This window comes from Cervus canadensis, chromosome 5 (assembly GCF_019320065.1).
Source record: "Cervus canadensis isolate Bull #8, Minnesota chromosome 5, ASM1932006v1, whole genome shotgun sequence".
NCBI lineage: Eukaryota > Metazoa > Chordata > Mammalia > Artiodactyla > Cervidae > Cervus > Cervus canadensis.
The window spans coordinates 31,084,831-31,106,316 of NC_057390.1; the positions used below are offsets into that span (position 1 = coordinate 31,084,831).

At 37.1% G+C, this 21,486-nt stretch overlaps 1 protein-coding gene across 22 annotated transcripts in view; it reads right to left on the reverse strand.

Moving 5' to 3' along the window:
* The window catches only part of NRXN1 (neurexin 1), a 1,158,814-nt gene that overhangs the window by 22,128 nt on the left and 1,115,200 nt on the right, over positions 1–21,486 (reverse strand). For 13 of the 22 annotated variants that reach the window (XM_043468543.1, XM_043468539.1, XM_043468540.1 and 10 more), the window contains one exon: positions 8,814–8,901. In XM_043468543.1, the coding sequence (XP_043324478.1) occupies positions 8,814–8,901 (88 nt within the window). The remainder of the gene's footprint in view (positions 1–8,813; positions 8,902–21,486) is intronic. The other 9 variants (XM_043468541.1, XM_043468544.1, XM_043468542.1 and 6 more) reach the window with 1 other exon arrangement.

Consider the following 21,486-nt stretch of genomic DNA (forward strand, 5'->3'; position numbering starts at 1 on the left):
ACAAGTCAACTGACATGAGATGAGACCTGAAGACTTAAAGCCTGCTGTAGTATTTGCTGCTCCTTGGAGCACGTGAACCAACAAAGAAAGCATATGGGCTCTTCATGTGAGCAGCATGCCCTGTAGAGAAGTATTCAGACTATGTTACCTTCCCTCTGTTACCATCTGAGTAAAGGTAACTAATAAAATACCAAGAAAACTCCATAAGAAAACAATTTCATTATCAAAGCTGGTATTGGACACAAATGACAAGAAAATGTGGTTTCATTCTTTCTGCATTTCATGTTTCCATTAGAAGTAGACTTAGCCTATAAAGTCTGGCTGGGGCAGTAAAGAATCTGCTTGTGATGCATGAGATCCGGGTTCACTGGGAAGGTCCCCTGGAGAAGGGAATGGCTACCCACTCCAGTATTCTTGCCTGGAGAATTCCATGGACAGAAGGCCTGGGCAGGGGGGTGGGGGGGCGTGTGGCTCAAAGAGCTGGACAAGACTGAGCAACTAACACTTGCACTACCCTATATGTTCCTAAACCTATGCCGCATTTCTCTCTTTACAGTATCGGGGAACCATTTTAAAGCACAGCAGTCCATCTCATTGTCTCCTTCTAAAGCTCAACAGGACAAGTCACACTTTAGAAAGGCTTGTGGTTTTTTGAGCCTTTCTAATAAGGACTTTAAAAATGTTATTAATGTTTAAAGGCTGGAGATATATATATATATATATATATATATATATTTATATGCAGACTGCCTAGGAATTTATTTTATATACATGAGTAGATTTTTCTGTTATAGCAGGACAGTTCTGTATTAGCAATCATGTACTTTTTGCAGACTTTCAAGTAAATGCTTAATCTAACTCAATAAACTCACTTATTTGCTAAGTAATTACTCTAAGCAGACAATCACAATTAGTTTACATGTGTGAACAGAACTCATTCTAATAGCAAAAGGAACTGTGCCCATTTTCCATCCAGATCCAATCTGTCTGCCTTGTGAAGAGCCTCCCTCAAGGTAGGATAATGCATCTCCTGGCACAAAAACAGTGCCAGTAAAACAGGTCTTCCACTCACCCCTGGGTTTTGTAATCATGTGTTAGTCTTGGTACGCCAGGTTCTCTGCTAAACACTGTGTGTGCATCTTTCAACCTATCACCCCATTTTCTCCATTTTACATAAAAGGAAATTGAGTCTCAAAGATACTAAGTACTTCCCAAGACCAGGAAGAGCTGCAACTCAGACTAGTTCTGCAACTCAAACTAGTTCAAATTGTGACTCCAAAGTTACAGTCACAACTAACACTCCCTTCCTGTTGCATATCACAATTCTTACAAAACTCCCTTGAGTTTTCCCAATGTGGGACAACAATCCACTCTATTATATCATTAAACAAAAATTCTCAAACCAGAAAGGTCAAAATAATTAATATTCAATAAAAGTGGCTATATTCTAGAAACAAACTAACAAAAGCCACCTTTTGCTTGTTATTTTGTTTTCTAGTGATCTCCTGGCAGGAACTAATTGTGGTAAATGAAACGGGTTGACTTAAAGGTGGAATCGCCTTCTCTAAACAAGAGTTGAACCTTCCCCACAGCTTGGCCAAACTTCAGACAGCTCTCGTCCTGTCTCTAGGGCCCTGGCCTCCTTTTTCTTAGAGCATTTACTTCAGAAAACTTGTAATTCCACATTCTTTCTCTGTTCCTTTGATATGTAAAGATTTTTAAAACTTTGTTTCAGTGTTACCACCCAGGATTATTTTTCTCCAGGGTCCAGGCGGCCTCACTTTGAAACCTCGCTTTCGCGGAAGGACAGCTCCTTCCGACTTCTGAGGGGAACGGCGGAGCCTACCTTGAGGCAGCGCCTACCTTGAGGCAGCGCCTACCTTGAGGCAGCGCCTACCTTGAGGCAGCGCCTACCTTGAGGCAGCGCCTACCTTGAGGCAGCGCCTACCTTGAGGCAGCGCGCTGGCCCCAGCTCACAAAGCGGCCTCAGCCTTGAAGACACTCAAAGGAGGGGCTTAGTGCTCCTTCCGCAAAGCCAATCAGCCAGCACAGAAGGTCCATGGACTATGAGCCCTGTACTCCAGCCCTTAAAAACGCTCGTGTTTTTTTTCCCCCCCACATTGAATTGAGCTCAGATCGAATTGTGGGCTCCTTCTCTAACACTGTCTGGAATAGATCTCCCTTGCCTGTTTAACTCTGTCCGAGATAATTCTGTCTTGTCATGACTGCTCTCAGAAAAATAGTGGGAACAGTGCAGATGATGTCTAATGACTTTCTTCCATTTTAACTACACAGCAATTCATTTTTATTCCAGTTTCCTGGAGGATTAAATTTATATGGAAAAAAGCAGTTCTTCCACCAGGGGGTGGGGGGTCACACACTGAAAGCCACCTAGCCCATCAGGGCCCCAGCTCCAGCTGTCCCGTCCTGTACCCGTGTGATTAGCTGGGTCCTCACCACCGACTCTGGTGTGACTCTTCAAGAGAGCTGCTCTAGATGTTTCCAAAACTGGAGCACTCATCACTGCTGTTTTGCTGGCTACAGCTCAAAATCCCCCATTTTAACAGCAATGTGTTGGCTATTACGGGCTAATTAAACTCGCTTGAATAATTACATAATAAATACCCCAAATTTAAATGTACCACAAAATCATCTTCTAATCAACCTCTAAAAATATGATCTAATAAGTAATACATTCCTTTAAATGATTGTGATTACTTAGTTAATAAAAAGATGCACCTTGTGCAATATACATATCTTCATTCCTAATGTGGTTAATGGGATCAGTTCAATAGAAATCCCCTGATCTATTCTTAAAATAGCACACTGGAAAACCACACGAAATTGCCTAGTAATTGCAGCAAATTTAGCCTAATGAATAGTAATACATGTAAAGGACCTTTTGCCATCAAATTTAAAATTTATGCCAGCCATGGAAATTATTTAAATGAATCTTTTAAAAATTAATCTTATATTTGTGAGGTGCCTGAATTCTAAAAGAACAACTTTCTGCATTCCAAGAAATTAAAGTGCCACTTTTCCTACACTAGAGAGTGTCTTATTTCTCTTGTATTACAAAAAAGTAACTTAATCTCTCTGAATCTCCTTAGCTATGAAAATACTTGTTTGGCCAAATCATAAAATAGAATATTGCTCATGAAGAACTAAGGACAATGATGAGCACAGAGCAAATCTTTGCTAAATTGTTAGTTGCTATTGTTATCTGTTATTACTCAATTATCCTGAAGTCTGATCAACTGATAGGCAACCAACAATATTTTTTTAAATATTTATTTATTTGGTTGTACTGGGTCTTAGTTTCAGCACTCAGGTTCTTTCACTGTGGCATGTGGGATCTAGTTCCCCAACCAGGGATTGAACTTGGGTCCCCTGTCCTGGGAAAGTGGAGTCTTAGCCATTAGACCAGGAGGGAAGTCCACAAACAGTATTTTTTTGAGGGGCTGTACTCTCATCCCCATTGGTTCAACTAATGTTTAAGAGATTGCCTCCCAAATGACAATCTTTTTCTTCTCCTATTACTACACTGATTTTTTATTATTCAATAGAGCTTTTCTTTCTCTCCTTCGACAAAGGTTTAACTAATTTGAGAGTGGCCCCATATCCTATGAGCTACCCACTGCCCACATTCATACACAAAAAGAATAAACATATTATTTGAAGTATTCTATATCTAAGAGGAAATTTTCCTCCCTAAATAGGGCTCCCAGGAAACAAACCTGATAATGCTCTCTTTGGAACAAATGACAAACCAGTTTTCATCAGGAAGTTCCCATACCAAAGAAGATCATTATCTTCATTTAGGTATCAGATATCAATATAAAAATCACCTTTTCCAATTTCTTCAAGAGTTTTGAGAAAAAAGAATCTATTTATAAGAAGCCCTCAAAATTAGGATGTACTGACATGATTAAGGGTCACTGTGGAACTTCAGTGGTTTATGGTGTTGTTATTTGTCAATTTATTAATAAATCAAAGTAATCTGCTTCATAAAAACTGTGTTTAAGTGAAAAAAGAAGTCTTGGAAAACATGTATATTTATATAATACATATATTAATTACAGCAAACATTCATATTGAACGTATCATGAGCAAGGCATTGTTTTATCACATGCTATCCACGGTATTAATTCACTGACTCTAGCAACCATATCGCTAGGATGAAGGGAAAGCACAGAAGGAGCAAGTGCTTTTGATAAAAATATGAAGGAAAAGTCAGCCACTTCTCACACGTCCAGACAGCTAAAATCAGGCATTTTAGGGCAATGGTGGCCTGTGACCTAGTTACCAATGGCTGTTTCAGATTTCCACCTGTCGACTAAGAGTTGGAGTTCAATTACACCTGCTGGATTGAACAGCCACCCTCTCATACTCTAAAACACTGTTTATAACAATGTGAAATTGTCATCTGACGCTAACCACACCAGACAGTGTGGCTGGAATCAAGTATAATTGAGTTCCATGTATTCCCACATTCCCACACAGGGGGTTGCTCCTGATCTAGTTTCAACATGTACAGTTCCCATCAGGAGGCCTTAGTGGTTTCATCAGTTGCCCACCAATTTTCAGCCAGGAAAAGTAACAGCTTTATGTAAAAGGGAAAAAAATAGCTTGAATATTCTTTCTTATATAACTGAATTGGGAAAAAGAAAAGCCACCATTTATGCTCTAGTTTATGCCAGGCATTGCAGTAGGTGTCTTATATACATGCTATGCTATGCTATGTCACTTAGTCGTGTCTGACTCTTTGTGACCCCATGACCTGTAGCCCACTAGGCGCCTCTGTCCAATATGTTAGTTTTAATTCTTGTAACAAACTGAAAAACAGGTGTTACTTTAATGTCAAAAACAAAGAGCCTGTTCCTTATAAAGAATAGCTAAAAAATGGGTAGAATGAAAGTTGTCCTTTTGTAGAATGGAACTGAAAGTGCAGACTTTCTATTTGTTTCCCCAGAGCTTAATACAACAGTGAGTGCACAATAATTCTCAACGCTCTTTGGTCAGTGGCGAGACTGACAATCCACCAAATAAATATTCAACCTCCCTCTTCACTAACAGATCTGGGTGGAAGTGCATGGTATTAAAATTTATCAAGCATTTCATAAAAGGTATTAATTTAGTTGTATTCAAGATGATGCCAGATTTTTCCTGTTCACTTCATTAATGCCTTAGTGAGTACTCAGTAGCTTTAGGAAGACATCTAAATGATAAGCATAGCACATTTTAAGAGAAAAAGGCATTTTGGGGAGAGTTTTGGGCAGCGTGATTAGAGAAATTTCATATGTAAATATTCAGGGAGACTGAAAGACATTGGTATGAAATACACAGAACATTTGGGTAATCCACCTATAAAAGTAAATATGGATCTCTTTCCACAAATATTTGTCTTCACTTGCTTAAGGAGAAGCAAAAGTGCATAGCAGGTATGCTGCTGCTGAGCGTGTGTGCTCACCTGTGTCCAACTCTTTGTGACTCCACGGACTGTAGCCCACCAGGCTTCCCTGTCCATGGAATTTTCCAGGAAAGAGTTCTGGAGTGGGGTGCCATTTCCTCCTCCAGGGGATCTTCCGAACCCAGGGACTGAACCTGCCTCTTGCTTAGCAGGTATATCAAGTTATAAATATTTAACTCAATATACTACTTTCCTAAACAATCAGCTTCCCCAAATAAAACCTGCTGATATCTGACATAATTTTTATCAAGGTATATCTAACAATATCCAAAGTCTAATAATATCAGCAACTGCAATTTTTGATTATGTTGTTTTATTTTGTGTTCAAGACACAAAGCAAGTTAGGAAAAGCTATTTAAGAGATCAGAGGAAGGCTATCCTAGCAAACAATATTTAAAGAGGATAACAAAAAACAACTCCTCAATTAAAAACAAACAGTTGGAAAATAGGGAAAAAATCATATGAACTAAGAATTTCACCAGAAGCTGTCATACAAACAGAGCCAATTATGCCAAAAGAGCAACACTGCAAGAATTATTAAAGATGGTCTTTAAAAAATTACAGGGAACTGGATAGAAGAATGAAGTGCAGAAAAGAGATCTCACAGAACTTAATATAGAAAGAGAAACCATGCATGGACTATACTATCAAGACACCATCTAGGGGAGGTAAGATCACAAGAACAGCCTATGTTGGAAGATGCCATAAAACAACAGAATCTGAAGTTTAAGCCTTAAGAAGAACTGATGAATTGAAAACTAGGGAATAAGGAAAGAAACACTGAGGCAGGAGGGCAAGTAAAACTAGACTTGGTACACGAGTGTCGTTAACTGTCATCAGATGGGGTCAGTTCTGTGTCTTGAACATCCGGCAGCAGATTTCCGGGCTATGGAACAAAATAAAAATTCATGCAGCAAATCTTTCATGGGACAACACAAAGGGGTTTCCTGCTCATGGAGCTTTTCTTATGTGGTGAAAATTCTTACTACATGCTAGTGAACAAGTAATGAACAGAAAAATAAGCACTACTGGTTCAGATAAGAGAGAAATTAGTAAAGAAAAGAGAAGCAGAAAAAATATCTGGAGTATGTTATTAACAAGCTGCTCCTTACTTTTGGTTTTATAATATTTAACAACGCCTAGTGAATAAAAAAGAAGAGGAAGATGACAAAATGGTTTAAAAAAAAAGAGAAGGGGTGATAATCTCTCTCTTTCTGCATGCCCACCATTCTCTTCTTAGAGCCAGAGACCTAGACAAAGGGAAAGATAGAAAACTAGTCTATAAGGAAAGGTTAGTAAGACCTAGGAGCAATGGCTAGAAGAATGGATCATTTAACTATGCTCAAGAAGGGAGAAAAAAAAGTGACCATTTAAAATGTAATTAGACTTCTTACACGGAAGTTACTAGGTACTCAAGGTGAGGATTCTATATAAAGAAAATGATAGCCTCCACTCAGACAGCAAAAGAAGGATTCAGCCCAGAGGAAAACCAGCAAGTACTATAATTAGTAAGAACCTAGACTGTTTTCAACATTATGTTAATTAACTAGAAAATACTGAAAAAAAATCAACTTCTCTCATGCTAACTGGGGAAACAAAAGCAAATTAATACAAATATAGACACACACATATCAATGTATAACAAATACCAGACTTGGTTTTATGAATGATCCATGCTGGAAGATCTCGAAGATACAAAAAAAGACAGTCATGGTGAGGAACATGAAAATAAGAGAAATGGGGAAAAAAGACAGTTGAGGGAGGGATGAGGCACAGAGATGGACTGACATAATGGACGAAAAAGCACTAGCTTTTCCTTTTTGACTAACGTAGAGAGAATGAGAATAAAAAAAAGAGGGGGCCCAGGACAGTATCAGGAAAGAACCACATCTGTCTAGACAACTAAAAGGGAATGGATGATCATCAGGTCACATTCTAATAACTGTATATGAAAAATGTTCTGGAGGCTGAGAATTTCAATATGTGGGATGGAGGTGAGAGAAAGAAAGATGGGAAGACAGCCAGGATGGACCTTCAAGACCTTCTCCTGCTGAGAGATGACAGCTGAGCTTCTGTTCTTTGTGGGCACTCAGTAAGCTGCTCTAAGTTCTGACAGTCAGTAGTTTTAGCCAGTGCAGAGAAGTGATATTCAAAAGGAGGTGCAACATATGTATCATGAATCATTTCTTATTCAAATATCAGAATGATTAGATTAAAATGATATTCTTCAGAAGAATTGCACATTGATTTTTTAATTATGATATGAAGTTCTCCTGGGGTGACAGGTGACATCTACAGAGGTCATGAGTTATCCCATAGTGGTGAGTCCATATCTACCTCAATGATTCGAACCCTAAACAAGACAATTACTGAATTTTAAGAAACTGCTTACAAAGGAAAACCAACGCAAATTACCCTAATACTTGGTATTATGAGTATGTAGATGAAATTCAGGCTATGATTCATTCATTTTCAGGGTCCACAGCTACCGCTGGATGGTACAAGGCTGTAGGTAAACAGCGGTTGCTTAGTTGCTAAGTCATGTGTAACTCTTTTGTGACCCCATGGACTGTAGCCTGCCAGGTTTCTCTGTCCATGGGACTTCCCAGACAAGAACACTGGAGTGGGTAGCCATTCCCTTCTCCTGGGATCTTCTCGACCCAGGGATCCTGCATTGGCAGGCAAATTCTTTACCACTGAGCCACCAGGGAAGCTGTATTTATGTATTAATCATACTTTATCACAAAGAAGGAGGGTAAATTATGTATCACCTAGAGTTAAAACACATCAACTTGAATTTTAGGGAGACACGGGAAGACTCAAACATGTCTCTATTAAATGAATCAAAGACTGTACCTGTACTGCCATAATACTCTCACTTTCAAAATTCAGAAATATATCACTTAAGATAATTTGCTGGCAGAATGAGAGGTGAAGACTTTTTGTCAGTAGAAAGGTCAAATAATTTTCCACAATGCAATGCAATTTTTAAGCTTTACAGTTTCACTATAGGTGACCCAAGGGAGATCCCCTTAAGCAATTGTATTGAAAATTACATTGTGAGCTAATAGAATGTGAACAATAAGGTACGAGCCTTGTGTGCTGTCCTCTACTGCTTTTTCTGAAATACATAATCTTGGTGGGTTTTGTTTGAAAAACTTTTTTTTCCCAATAAATGTAGGTTACTGTATCCATGTAAAAACTAAGAACTCATCTTACAATGAGATGATTTTTCATAAGGAGGACTTCTAGATATAAGTGCAAGGATATTTTTTTAAGGACTACAGCATGCAACAAAGATTTACAGTTGAGCCAAAGAAAGTAAGAAAAAAAGTCGACTAACCTAACCCACCTGAGCTCGGCTCACAGGGGTCAATGTCCTCATCATCACTGGGACACTCTGCTGAGGCCACAAGGATGTCATCTGTGGTCTGTAAAAGAATCACATTCAGTAGATTACTTTAACGGGACCTAACAGATCTTTTCACCTTTTGTCTTGTGGACTAAACACCATTTGCATTTACCCGTCAGATTGAGAAACCAAATTCAATATTTCCCTTCCCAAGGACACAGAGCTTACATTCTTCAACATATGTTAGGTTCCTCATGGAAGCATTGGCATATTTGTGAAACCTTGATTCTAGCTTATTTTTCATGAGGATAGGTGGCAGCCAACTTGTAGATACCCATCCATTTAACTGCATGGTGAAGCTGCACACAGGAGCAGACAGCAATTTAAAAAACAGCCTGGCAGAAACAGATGATTTGAAATTTATTACAGCCCTGGAGGGCTACAAGGTATGCATCAGTGGGCTTTATGCCCTGCCTGTGCTTGGCTTCCTGAAAGCAGAACAGCTATAACCTTTTATATTCATGACCAAGTAGAATTCAATGTATCTTTGAGATATAGCCTGTCTTTATTAGGAAACACAGATTAAGCAGAGAATATTTTTTCACTGATGCAAAAAGGGAAGCAAATATAGTTCATGGAAGGTATTTTTAAAAATTTTTGTTGAGCTTTCACACTCAATTCTCATCTTTGTAATATTCAGATATCAGGCATTATTTCCCCATTGTCTTTGCCACCATTAAAGTTTCATAATAAATGAAGAGTACTGGGGGGATGGTATTTTACAGCAAACAGGATAGAGGTGACAGTTTTCTTTGTGACATTTTAGTTGCTTCATTGCACTTACAGCAAAGAAGATAACCATCAGCGTAATAAAAAGCAGAGTGTGTAAATCCTAGCAGTTAGTCACATAATCAACACATTTACAAGCATTAAAGGCTATTCTTTACTGTCACTTATAAGCAGCAGTAAACTCAGCATAGATATTTCATAGAAACTGAAGGTTTGCATCATATTTGGCTAAAGCTAAGGCAACACAGACAAAATTCAAGGTACAAGAAGGAAAATATCTCATTACATCTGTTAAGGATTAAGAGATTATAACTGTTTAGACAATACTCAGAACTGCAATATTGATGAAATCCTTATTGAAAAGTAGAATTATAATAGGAGTCTTAAGGGAAAGAAAAAATAAGAAATATGATAAAATATATTTTTATTAAGGGAGTATCTAATAGAGGGTAGTGTGCCATGCTTAGTCACTCAGTAACGTCCGACTCTTTGCGCCCCCATGGACTGTAGCCCACCAGGCTCCACTGTTCATAGGGATTCTTCAGGCAAGAATGCTGGAGTGGGTTGCCATTCCCTTCTCCAGGGGATCTTCCCAACCCAGGGATCAAACCCAGGTCTCCTGTATTGCAGGAGCCATCTGCAATACATTCTCTGAGCCATCAGGGAAGCCCAATAGAGGGTAAAGTATAAATATATAAATATTAAGAGAATAGTGTCACTTTGAAAAATGGAGACAAGGGATGATGCATATTTGTGACAAAAATTAGGCTCAAAATGTTTCAAGTACAATGTCTTTAATTAATTAAGAATAAAGAATTTGTTCAGATGTTAGTGCTTCATAATATAACTTTATATAGTATTTTTAATAGTATTTTCAGATGGTTTCACATTATTCTTCTCTTAATTCCTTTTGGCAATTAAGTTGGGAGGCCAAATTCACTTATTTTGCTGCTGTCATATTAAAAGAAGAAGTTTAAATGCTGGTTTTCCTGGAATTGTAACTGTTAATGCCAGTGATAGTCACCAGCAATTGGTGTGATAGTCACGTAGGTATCTTTCATTAAAGTGAGCTTTAAAAGGCAAAAACATATCCTTCTTTTGGCACAAGCACTTCTCTCAGGATAACATACAAACTGACTTGATAATAACAAGTTATTGGATTAAGAGGTCTGCCAGGTCAATTGTTCCAATTCGCCCCAGAACTGATAATCTGCTTTTCAAAAGCCAACTTCAAGGGGAAAGCTACTCTTTTTTTTTTTAAACTACAGTGGATACTCTTTAAAATTAATTTCAAGTTAGAAAAAAATTTCTCATTTTCCTTGAGGAATTTTAACTCTATTGATGAAATCCAGAAAGAGACCTTGTTTTGTTCTTGGTTGGGGGAGGGGGAGGAGGAGCAGGATGTGGACAAATTCTTTAACCTAGTGTTTCTCATCCTGGCAGTGATGTGGTCCCCTCTCCCTTCCTCCATCTGGGAAGACATTTGGTAATGTCTGGAGACATTTTAGTTGTATCAGCTGGGTGCAGGGTGGGAGTAAGTGAGCTCCTATTAGCATTGAATGAGTGGTCACCAGGGATGCTGCTAAAAATTCTAAAATGTATGTGACTGCAAGCGCCCCCAGCAAAGAAAGATCTGACTCCAAAGTTTCCAAAGTGATAATAGTGCAGAAGTTGAGAACCTCTGCTCTAAAAACTCAAAAACTGCTCTGTTCCTTGTTTTTCTCATCTGAAAAAATTGGAGAGCACTGTCACTGTTGTTGTAAAGATTAATTTAGTACATGGAAAGTAACTAGAATACGACCACCTTTTAAATATTTACAAAAGTTGTGATAGTATCAACATTATTGTCTCACAAATGGTGCACTGATTTAATAGCTTCTGCACTATATAAATAATTTAATTTTAGATATTAAACTGGAAGTTGCACATGTGAATTATTCTCAACTTTACATCTCTTGTTAATTTTTATACAAGAATAGAGTAGCTCTATCGATACTTGGTTGAACTAAGTTTCCATCTTTTACTTCCTAGATTTAAATTCTGAATTAGAAGTCAAACATAAAAAATAAATAATAAAGGTTTCTTCCTAAAAGAAATTCAAAGACAAGAAATGAGTAACTCACTGTAGTGTTTCAGGCAGACTAAATTATTTAGGCTGCCCAAGTTAAATTTTGTTTTAAAAGTTGACCTATTTTTTACATTCCACAGCCTTCTGGAACAATTCCACAGCAAACAGAAAGTGTCAGAATGTTCTCAGTGTTATCTTTCACAAATCACAGTCCCTAAAATGACAAAAGATGTCATAGAATAAATAGTACCTTCTATAACCCTTTACAGTAGAAAAAATGTCACTGTACAAATATAACCCTATTGTACAACTATATTTTAGTTTTTAGTGTACTTTCCCTGATATAAACAATACACTTATTTCATATTTTTCTCTCAGAAGTTAAAATCCAGCAACAGTCTTGTGAATAAAAGATCTCAAATCAATAGATGCCTTGATAGAAATCATCACTGTATGAAAAATCAGGAAGTGGCTCAAGTGTAGGGAGGAAAATCAAATTTCATTCCAGGGGCTGAATTAACTAAACACTTTTCTAGCCAAAGCTGTGTAATTTAAATTTAATTTACTTTGTTTGGAACTATCTCCCTATGACATGCTATTGAAGAGAGGTAGAAGAAACTCAAATATGTCACATTAATCAATTCTATTCTTCAATATACTTTTCCCTGATGTTTATAACCTTTTCCAGAAAAGAGACAACCTGCTGAAGAAGACAGAATAGTGATCAAGCAAAGGCCTTGGCTTTTCATAACCATTCATTTAGATAAGTGTCCTTAACTGTGTATTTAACCACCCATAGGTCAAAGCGCATGCTGATCTTCCTTAATTCAGAGTGGTCTGGATATGTTCATGGCCAATGTCCGTACTTGTTCGAAATGTCTGCTAAAACTACTTTATGTTTCTTTACCTTTAGGGAAAAAATGACTTGTACACAATTCAAGAATTAAAGGCACTGAAACTTAATTCATAGGTTTTACGGATCAATACCAACCTGGGATAGGGGAGGAAAATGTACTCAGAATGGGAGCGAAAGGAAGTTTTTAATGTACAGTAAGACATGAGAAAAATCAGGAGGTGGCTGATTTTTAGTTTATTTTACATACTAAATCAACATTAATTTATTTAATGTCCAGGGTTATTAGGTAGTGACCATTCAGTGGGTTAGAAAGTAGAGAAACACTGATGTATTTTTGTTCTGCAGAGAGACTTTTTGCCTATCACCAAATTTAATGATGGAATTTGTGGCATATTTACTTTTTTGAATATAGCACAGTTGCATATCTGTGTGGTAAGAAGATATGATGAGAGGATAGATAAACTTAGTCTATAATATTATATCCTTGCTTAGAATGGCATTGATAGACTTTATCCCTCATGGTAAACAGCTTTGCTGAAGACTGAAACATTCTAATGGAAACACCTACAAGAAAACTCCACCAGGACAAATCTGCTTTGTAAGAAAAGGAGCACACTTAAACTGTATAAACACGTCCACTATGAATTCGATACCCGCAAAGAAATTCTTGATTTACTCTAAAATTTCAATGGAAACTTTATTTCTAACCAGCAACAGTAGGGGACTTCCCTGCTGGTTCAGTGGCTAAGACTCCATTCTCCCAACGCAGGAGGCATGTTTATGGTTTTGATCCCTGGTCAGGGAACTAAGATCCCACATGCTATGCAGCGTGCAGGTAGGGGAGAGGAAAAAACAAAACAAAATAAAACAAAACACAGCAGCAGTCTTTTCAGCTATACATCCAAATACAACATAAAAATTAATTGTTTTGAGCAATGGTGCGCCCTCATTGCAACAGTATTTAGTCTAATCTCTCACAGCTGTGATGGACACTTAGACTAAGCTGACTGAGACAACTGATTGAGTAAAGTGCCACCTAATATGTGATGTATTTGACTGATGGACACTTGTTCTGGCTGATACTTCTGTTTACATGAAGCTGCTCGGGAAGGAAGAGAACATTCATATCTGCCTTTTAGCACTGAATCTGACAGTTTTTTCTATCAGATTTATCACTAGGTGAACTTTCCAGAAAAAAAAAAAAAGCCAGGATTCACAACTAGCGACACAAACTCCTCAAACTAGGTCTGAACCATCGCCATAACCTACACGGCAGGAAGTTTTAGGAGGTGGGGGAAGTTAGAGTTTTCACCAAAGTAGAAGTGCAAAAAAAAAAAAAAATGAAAAACAAGAAAACCCAATTGTAAGACATATATAGAATTCCCAAACAATATGATCAAATCAAACCACTAAAGAAATATATAAAATTGGAAATTTTAATTAATCCTATTTAAAATGTAGAAGGACTTTAGAAACTTTGCATATTCCATCATCTCAGTGAAACTTTGCTTCTTATTTTTCATCTGTTTCTTTGAGTAGCAGATGCCACATAAAGATATCAATCCCATGCTCAGTAATCTAATAAAAGTAATAAAAATAATCTGAGATCCAATACGTGAAGGATCCATTTTAGCTCCAGCATGTGAGTAACAAAGAAAATGAAGATCAATTAGTCACCAACAAATTAGTCACTGATCTGGGCACAGCATTTTCTGATGGGCACAAAATATGGTTACTGTCTGAGAGGGTTTAAGTTGTGATTCTTAGCTGCAAATAATTGATTGTGCCCATTCTACTCTAAAGCATAGGAACAACTCACTCATTAATAAAAATAACAACAATCAATCTAATAGCTTATTTTGATTGAAATGTAAGAGTGCCCCCATCTCTATTACTTCATTAAATATTCACCAACAACATGCTTATGCAGAATGCAGGTGAAGGTACTATTACTCTGAGTGTTACAGTTAAGTGCCAAAAAAATACCCGTTTGTAGACTTATTCACCCAATTTGAATGTCTGAACATTGGCAGTCATGAATATTTAGGGAAAAACTGAAATATCCTTGAAAACAGCCAGATTTCACATTTCTTTAATTTTTTTCCCTTAGTTGATGCTTTAGGTTATTATAAAAAGTGACCATAAATCAGCTGTCTTCTTGGAAATGACAGACTTGAAAGCCATTCAATTTTCTTCAGAATTTCTTGGCTGTTTAAAATGTATGCAATGGTTTCAGAACAGTGCAAGCAAACTGGATAGAAAAACTTACCACATAAAGATACCACGAATCCCTTACTCATTCTAACATGCATTTTTATATGCATTTGATACTGGTCATCCTAACAGGAAAAACTCTAAAGGGGAAGACAGGGATATGGAAAGAATGCCATAGAAAAATGAACTTATGAGATAAAGAAATGAACTGAATCCCTGCTTAATGAAACAAAAAAAATTATATTTTAGCAAAGTTATGCAACAGAGTGTTAGTCGCTCAGTTGTGTCCGACTCTTTGTGACCCCATGGACTATAGCCAGCTAGGCCCTTCTGTCCCTGGGATTCTTCAGGCAAGAATACTGGAGTGGATTGCCATGCCCTCCTCCAGGGGATCTTCCCAACCCTGGAATTGAAGCTGGGTCTCCTGCATTGCAGGCAGATTCTTTACTGTCTGAGTCACCAGGGAAGTCCCTGCAAAATAAAAACTTGGTATCAGGAAGTTTGAAGTTAATCTTTTAAATTTAAAAAAAATAATTCTTAGCTTTCTTTGAGATACTGATGACCTCTATGCTCATTTCCATTGTAAGCCAAAGCAAGTAGGAGCACTAGCCAAAGGAAAAGTTAAAAGGAAAGTTTAAATTTTCAGAAAGGAATTGGAATAATCTAGTCTCTTGGATCCCCATGAATTAGATTTTGGGAGTGTAAGACCTCCAAAGAATGCTGGTAGTGGAGTGGAGATGCTAAAAGGGAAATTAGAATATGCATGTGATTGAACACATTTTCTCTTGGTTTGTTTTGTTTTTGAACAAAGACCTTTCTGAAATGGATTTGGACATTTCCAAATTAAATAAATAATGACAGATGTTTACAGTATAAATCTATGTTTCGAGCTGTGCCAATGTGAAACTTTAGTCTAACTATTATGACTGAATAGACTAATTAGTTACAAAGGTTGAACTGAAAATCCTTATTGGTAATGAGGCCAAAACATTTTATAATTGTAAAAGGCCTATGATGGATAGTTTCAACTACATGTCCCCCAAATCCAAGTTTCCCTTGTTGGCGCTTAACATGCTAGCAAATGGAATCATGCTTTAGTCAAGCAGTTATATATCTTGGACTGAGTCAGACACTAGTGATCATTAGTCCAAGTTCTTGATTTTACATATTAGGAAACTGAAGCTAGAAAACTAAGTCTCTTTGTTTGATCCCAATCATACTGCAAACGAATAGCAAGACTATGAAATAATTCTGATTCCCAGTAGATGTTGGCTGACTGTCATTCCAGGTGATTTCTATCCTTCCACTCATTACTCATCCAGTTATCTACTCATTTATCCATCCATCTCAAACCATTTTGTTTCTTAAAGGGTTTGATGTGATTAAAAAGATACAAAATGAAATAAAATTTAAGGTAAATTAAAAGGTGGGAAAGGGAAGTATTGGATTTTACATAAGTAACCATTAAGCGTATCATAAAGAGCCCACACGGGTACTAGGAGACATATCCACGTCTATTGCATCACTTGATATGGCAGCACATGAAGTGGCACTAAAAAAGGAATAAAATGAATACTAGAGTTTAATTGTTACTCCACTTACACAAATTCAAATATTGATAGAACAATACTGATAGAACAATGTTGCTCTGAAATGGAGTAAACCCAGAAAGTTCTTTACTTGTGTTAATCTTTGCTTAACTTACTTTTTTAAAGACTTTAAACATCTGGACTCTCATCTCTGCATATATATGCATAACTAAATTCTTGGGGACAGAAGGAAAATGTACTGAATCTTTTCCTATTTTTCCCCTTGACTTAGAACATTGCTGGCCACACTGGCTACAAAATTAACTCAGTGGACTCTCTGTCTCTCTTCTCATTAATCCACTGATGAAAACTTCCAGTCTCTCCTATTAACTTCTGTTTTCACAACATAAGTGGTAATGAGATATTCATCTTTGTCTCTCTCACATGACCATCATTAGGGTTTTGTCAAATTATCTCATTACATCTTAGGAATAAATAAGTGGAAGTGACCATTTGTTAATAATACTGGTTGTTTCCTCCAGTTGCAATCTAAATATGTATTCACTGATCGGGACAGTCTCATTTATATCATACCCCTAGAATTAGAGGTTTAAAGTCAAGGTATAGAAGGAGTCACAGGCAGCTAGTCATCTAGAACACCTCTTTCCTTGCAGGGCAGGACCATGAGAAAAGCTCCCTTGATAGAGCTTTAACCTGGAAATAAATAAGAACTTCCATCCCACACAATGCTTGAAGCATGCGACAGCAAGAAATAGGAATGTGGTTGGAAATAATGTTGATATAATTGACAGCTGGTTTTCTGGTTTGTTTTTTTACCCATTTGTTGTATATCTGCAAGGTTGTATACCAATATCTTAGCTAGTACCTGAGCAGCATCTCTATGAGTGCTTCTAGCAGAGAGATTAAGAGTAAATGTGGTCTGGCTTAAATGTTACAAAGTTATTGTGTTCATGAACTAAGAAGATGGAGTCCTTGCTGGTTATAGTTAAACTGGACCTCCAAGCTTCCAAATTTGACTATTTCACTCATGATGTGTACTTACTTTGGTTCCTTAATACATGTTTGGAATATGTAACTGTTGGACCACTTCAGTTTACTTCGTTGCATGCTGATCAATAATATAAAATATATAAAGTCTCAATCTGGGTTTTATAAGTAGTATTACCATCTTGAAAAGGTTTCTGTGTTTGCAAGAGTACATAAGAATATGTACTTTATATATGTAAATATATATATATGTGTATATATATTATAAATACATGTGGAAAAATGTATATACAATCATTTGTGTATGACAAAATAACTTATCTATCTCATAGGGATATTATGGGGATCCATTTTGAAATGTGTGAAAACACTTTATAAATATGAAAGTTCTCACAAAGCACTGTTTATATGCTATTATTACAACTAATACAGAGTTATTTTTCTTCCTCACATGACAATATGAAGAACTGTTCTGGGAAGTGGTTAAGGAAGGCAGCCAAATATCCACTTAACTGAATATATTTCATTTTTATGTCATGAAATCGTTTTGTCCTCTCAGTTATTCAAATAAGATCTGTATCTCGCACTCCAAATGGCCCTTCATATAAAGGCTGCTAATTCTTGGGAAGATCCTTTTTATATAGGGATGTGATTTACCTCAGCACCGCTTGCTGAGTACACAAGTTTCAATCTCACTGGTAACCTACAAGATGGGCAGTGCCAGTCCACGTCTAGTTCTATCATTTCTTGTTCTCCAGGTCAGAGCTTTGAGGGAGTTACCGTACAGATGCAGGGCTACTGGGGCTCCCTTGAAACTCTCCTTCTCATTCACTTTTCTGGGACTTAGAAGATTGTGACAATTGAGCTGACTCTGACTCATGCCCTATTATGTCTAGAGCAAATAAATGAACAGAAAATAAGAAAAAGAGGTCACTTAGAGAATACTGCTAATTAAAGGAGAGATAGAGAAACAGAGGCAGAAGAAGAAATAGGGAGGGGAGCTGAGGGGAGAAGAAGAGGAGACTCATTCTAAGTGTGATACTTGCATCACAATGCTTCTTATTGCAGTGGTTGCATCAGTATTTATAGCTGTAACATAACATTGCCCATAGTCATGTTCCCTAGATGGATTAAAAATATGAGGATTAACTTTTGTAAGACACTGAACAATACTTTCTTAGTGCATTAGAACAGTAGAGGTCTGTGCCTTTCCAAATTGTTTTTAAATCTAAAAGTTTTTGAACTGCCTAGCTATATGTTTTATCTTATTTTATATATTTCTGTGGGACAGGATTTTTTTCTATGATTATAGCCCTTGAACACCTATTACATTCATCATGGTTCAATACAGTAGATTTAAAATGTCATCACCATTGACTGTAATGGTTAATTCACAATGGATATCAAAACATCAACTCATATACCTTAAACAATTTTGTCAATTATACCTCAATAAAGATGGAAAAAAATCTTATCATACTCTAAAATTGGCTTCTTTAACCACCTGCAATTTCAATATCAGCACTTGATGAAAATAATTATGATTGTGAAAATAGAATTAATAAAGTTGAGTGAAGAATTCATCTTTAAAAATAGAAGAAATATTATATGTGACACTTGAATTGGTAGAATCATTTCAAATAATCTTTTCCTGATGGTCATCCTCTCTAAGCTTTCTACATCTGAGTGTATTTTTGCCACAATTGCTTATTTATAACAGCTCATTAAATCTCAAAATAAGAGTGAGAAAGTATAGATTATTTTCCAGAAGTATAACTCCTAAGAATGGGAGATGAGAATTGTGGCAAAAATCACACTTTTTGAAAGATTATATCTGCCTTCTACCATGTCTAGAAGTGACAATGAAACTTCATAACTGGTTTTTACATTATACCTCATGGCTGGAAGTTTATGGTAGAGAAATAGCGAAAAGTGACATTATCTTTAACTGTAAAGAGAAAATGACTGAAAGTTAGAAGGAAAGAAAAGCTAAAAATGTCTTGCAATAAGTTGGTCTGCCTGCTTTTATGAAGCATCTCTGCTCCTTTGAGAAAGCAATAAGATATAGCTTGCTTTAGAGAAAGGTGGGGAAAAAAATGACCATTATTCTGGGTTTTTTTCCTATATAATATTTTCCCAAGTCAGTCTCCCCTGCACTCTATTTCAATAGTCTTACCCTGTAAATACTTTCTTTAGAATATAAAGAAGCTATGCCTTTAGAATGTTTTCCTTCAAATTCCAACTACAGAATGTAACTTTTGTCTTTTCCCTGAAATAAATCACATAAATATAAGGGCTGGTTGAGAACAGCCATCAGATAAGTGATCATAGGATGCACAACTTGAAATTTACATCTTTTGATAGATTTTTCCATATATTGACTTATTCACTAATTCATCCATTCACAATCATTTATTGAATACCTTTGATTAATAAGAGGCTAAGCAAGGAAGGAATATAACATGCAACCAGATTTCCCTGCCTAGAATTGTTTGGAGAACTTCAGGTGTATGATAAATGAAGGCCATCTAGGGGCAGAAAATCTCTCTTTGACCCCTGAGCATGGAAGGGGCATGAGTGTCAGAGCTAAATTGACTAGGCTGAAACTGTAGCTCCACCACTTATTAGCTACATGATGTTGGGCAAGTTTATCTAGCTTCTTTAAGTTTCTTGCTCTGTAAAAATGACATTATTTACACCTGTTTTGCAGAATTTTTATGAGGATGAAATTCTCTAGGGCTAGATAGGCAAGCTGTTGAGCACAGAGGTTGGCACTCAGAAGATGTTACTGAGAGTATTTACTGTGTAAATAGTAAAGCAGGCCCTGTATACATTCTTGCTTTGCTCTCCCTGCAACGATGCCTGCGAAATTCAGACACAGACATCCCCTTCACAAACTAAGTACAATTTCCTGGCTTAAATACACACATCCATGTTTAAACATCCTATAAACAGAGCAAATTGCATAACTGAATTGAGAGCTCTTTTAAAAACACCTCAAAAAACATCATATTGCCAGTGTATTGAAAGGCCCAGGGGCTTCTCTTCTCTTCTCCCTAGCTGCATGATGTAACCAAGCATTTGTCAAATCGTACTGTTTCAGAGTCTGGGGACTCTTGAGTTATTTTTTTTACAGTTCCCTTAGAGTAAAGAGAGGGAAAGTCTAAGTGGGCACAGTCAGATATGCAGTGACAAATCACTGCACCAATAGTGAGTGGTAAATTACCTGCCAGCCAATTCAGGACACATGGGTTCCATCCCTGGGTCGGAAAGATCCCCTGGAGAAGGAAATGGCTACCCACTCCAGTATTCTTGCCTGGAGAATTCCACGGACAGGAGGAGCCCATCAGGCTACAGTCCGTGGGGTCCCAAAAGAGTTGGACACAACTTAGGGACTAAACAACAAATTTTATTTAGTTTTGCCATGAATGACCCCTTCTTTACTACTATTCACACACATTTTTCTTTGTTTAAAAATGTTGTAATAAGTAAAGGTCACATGTAAAACCCTTCTATCTCTGAATGTCTAGCCATGTCCTCTTTTGGATAGTTTCTCTCTCTCTCTCATCCTGCATTTACAACCAGTTCCTTTCAATTCTAACATGTTTCCTGGAAGTTGCTATCATGCCTCTCTACCTGGATGAACCTTTTTCCTCCCCCACACACCTCTGCAATCCCTTAATCTTACCTTCATTCTCATTACTGGTATGCCTGCTGACTAAGGACAAGAATTAAGCCTTATATTGACAAAAAAAAAAGTCACTTCTCATTATGAGAACTTTGGAAGCACGTAAGTGTCATCATGTAAACTGAAAGACAAGCTTTTCTTGATGGTTTGGTAACACCGTTATGAGCATCAGTGCCCCCTATAACACAGTAAGGACCTCAGACGCCAAGGAGAATAGTACCACTGGCCTGCTCCATAGGTCCGCAAACTACCCTTCCATGTTTTAGCTGAGGCCTACTCTTAACTAGATTTTCTCTTTTGTCTATCACTGTCAGGTTTTAAAGATGCCCTTTCTGTCTTCAAATTTGCTCTTTCATGTCTGCTTTGAGAAGAAAATCTAGATAATCAGATAATCAACCTTTTCTAACTATCTTAGAAATAGTGTCAGAGAAGCCCTCAACCAAGAAAGTCCAGGTGCTTCAGAGTCAAGGTTTATGGCTTAAAATATGCAAGACTTAGCTGCCTCAAAACGC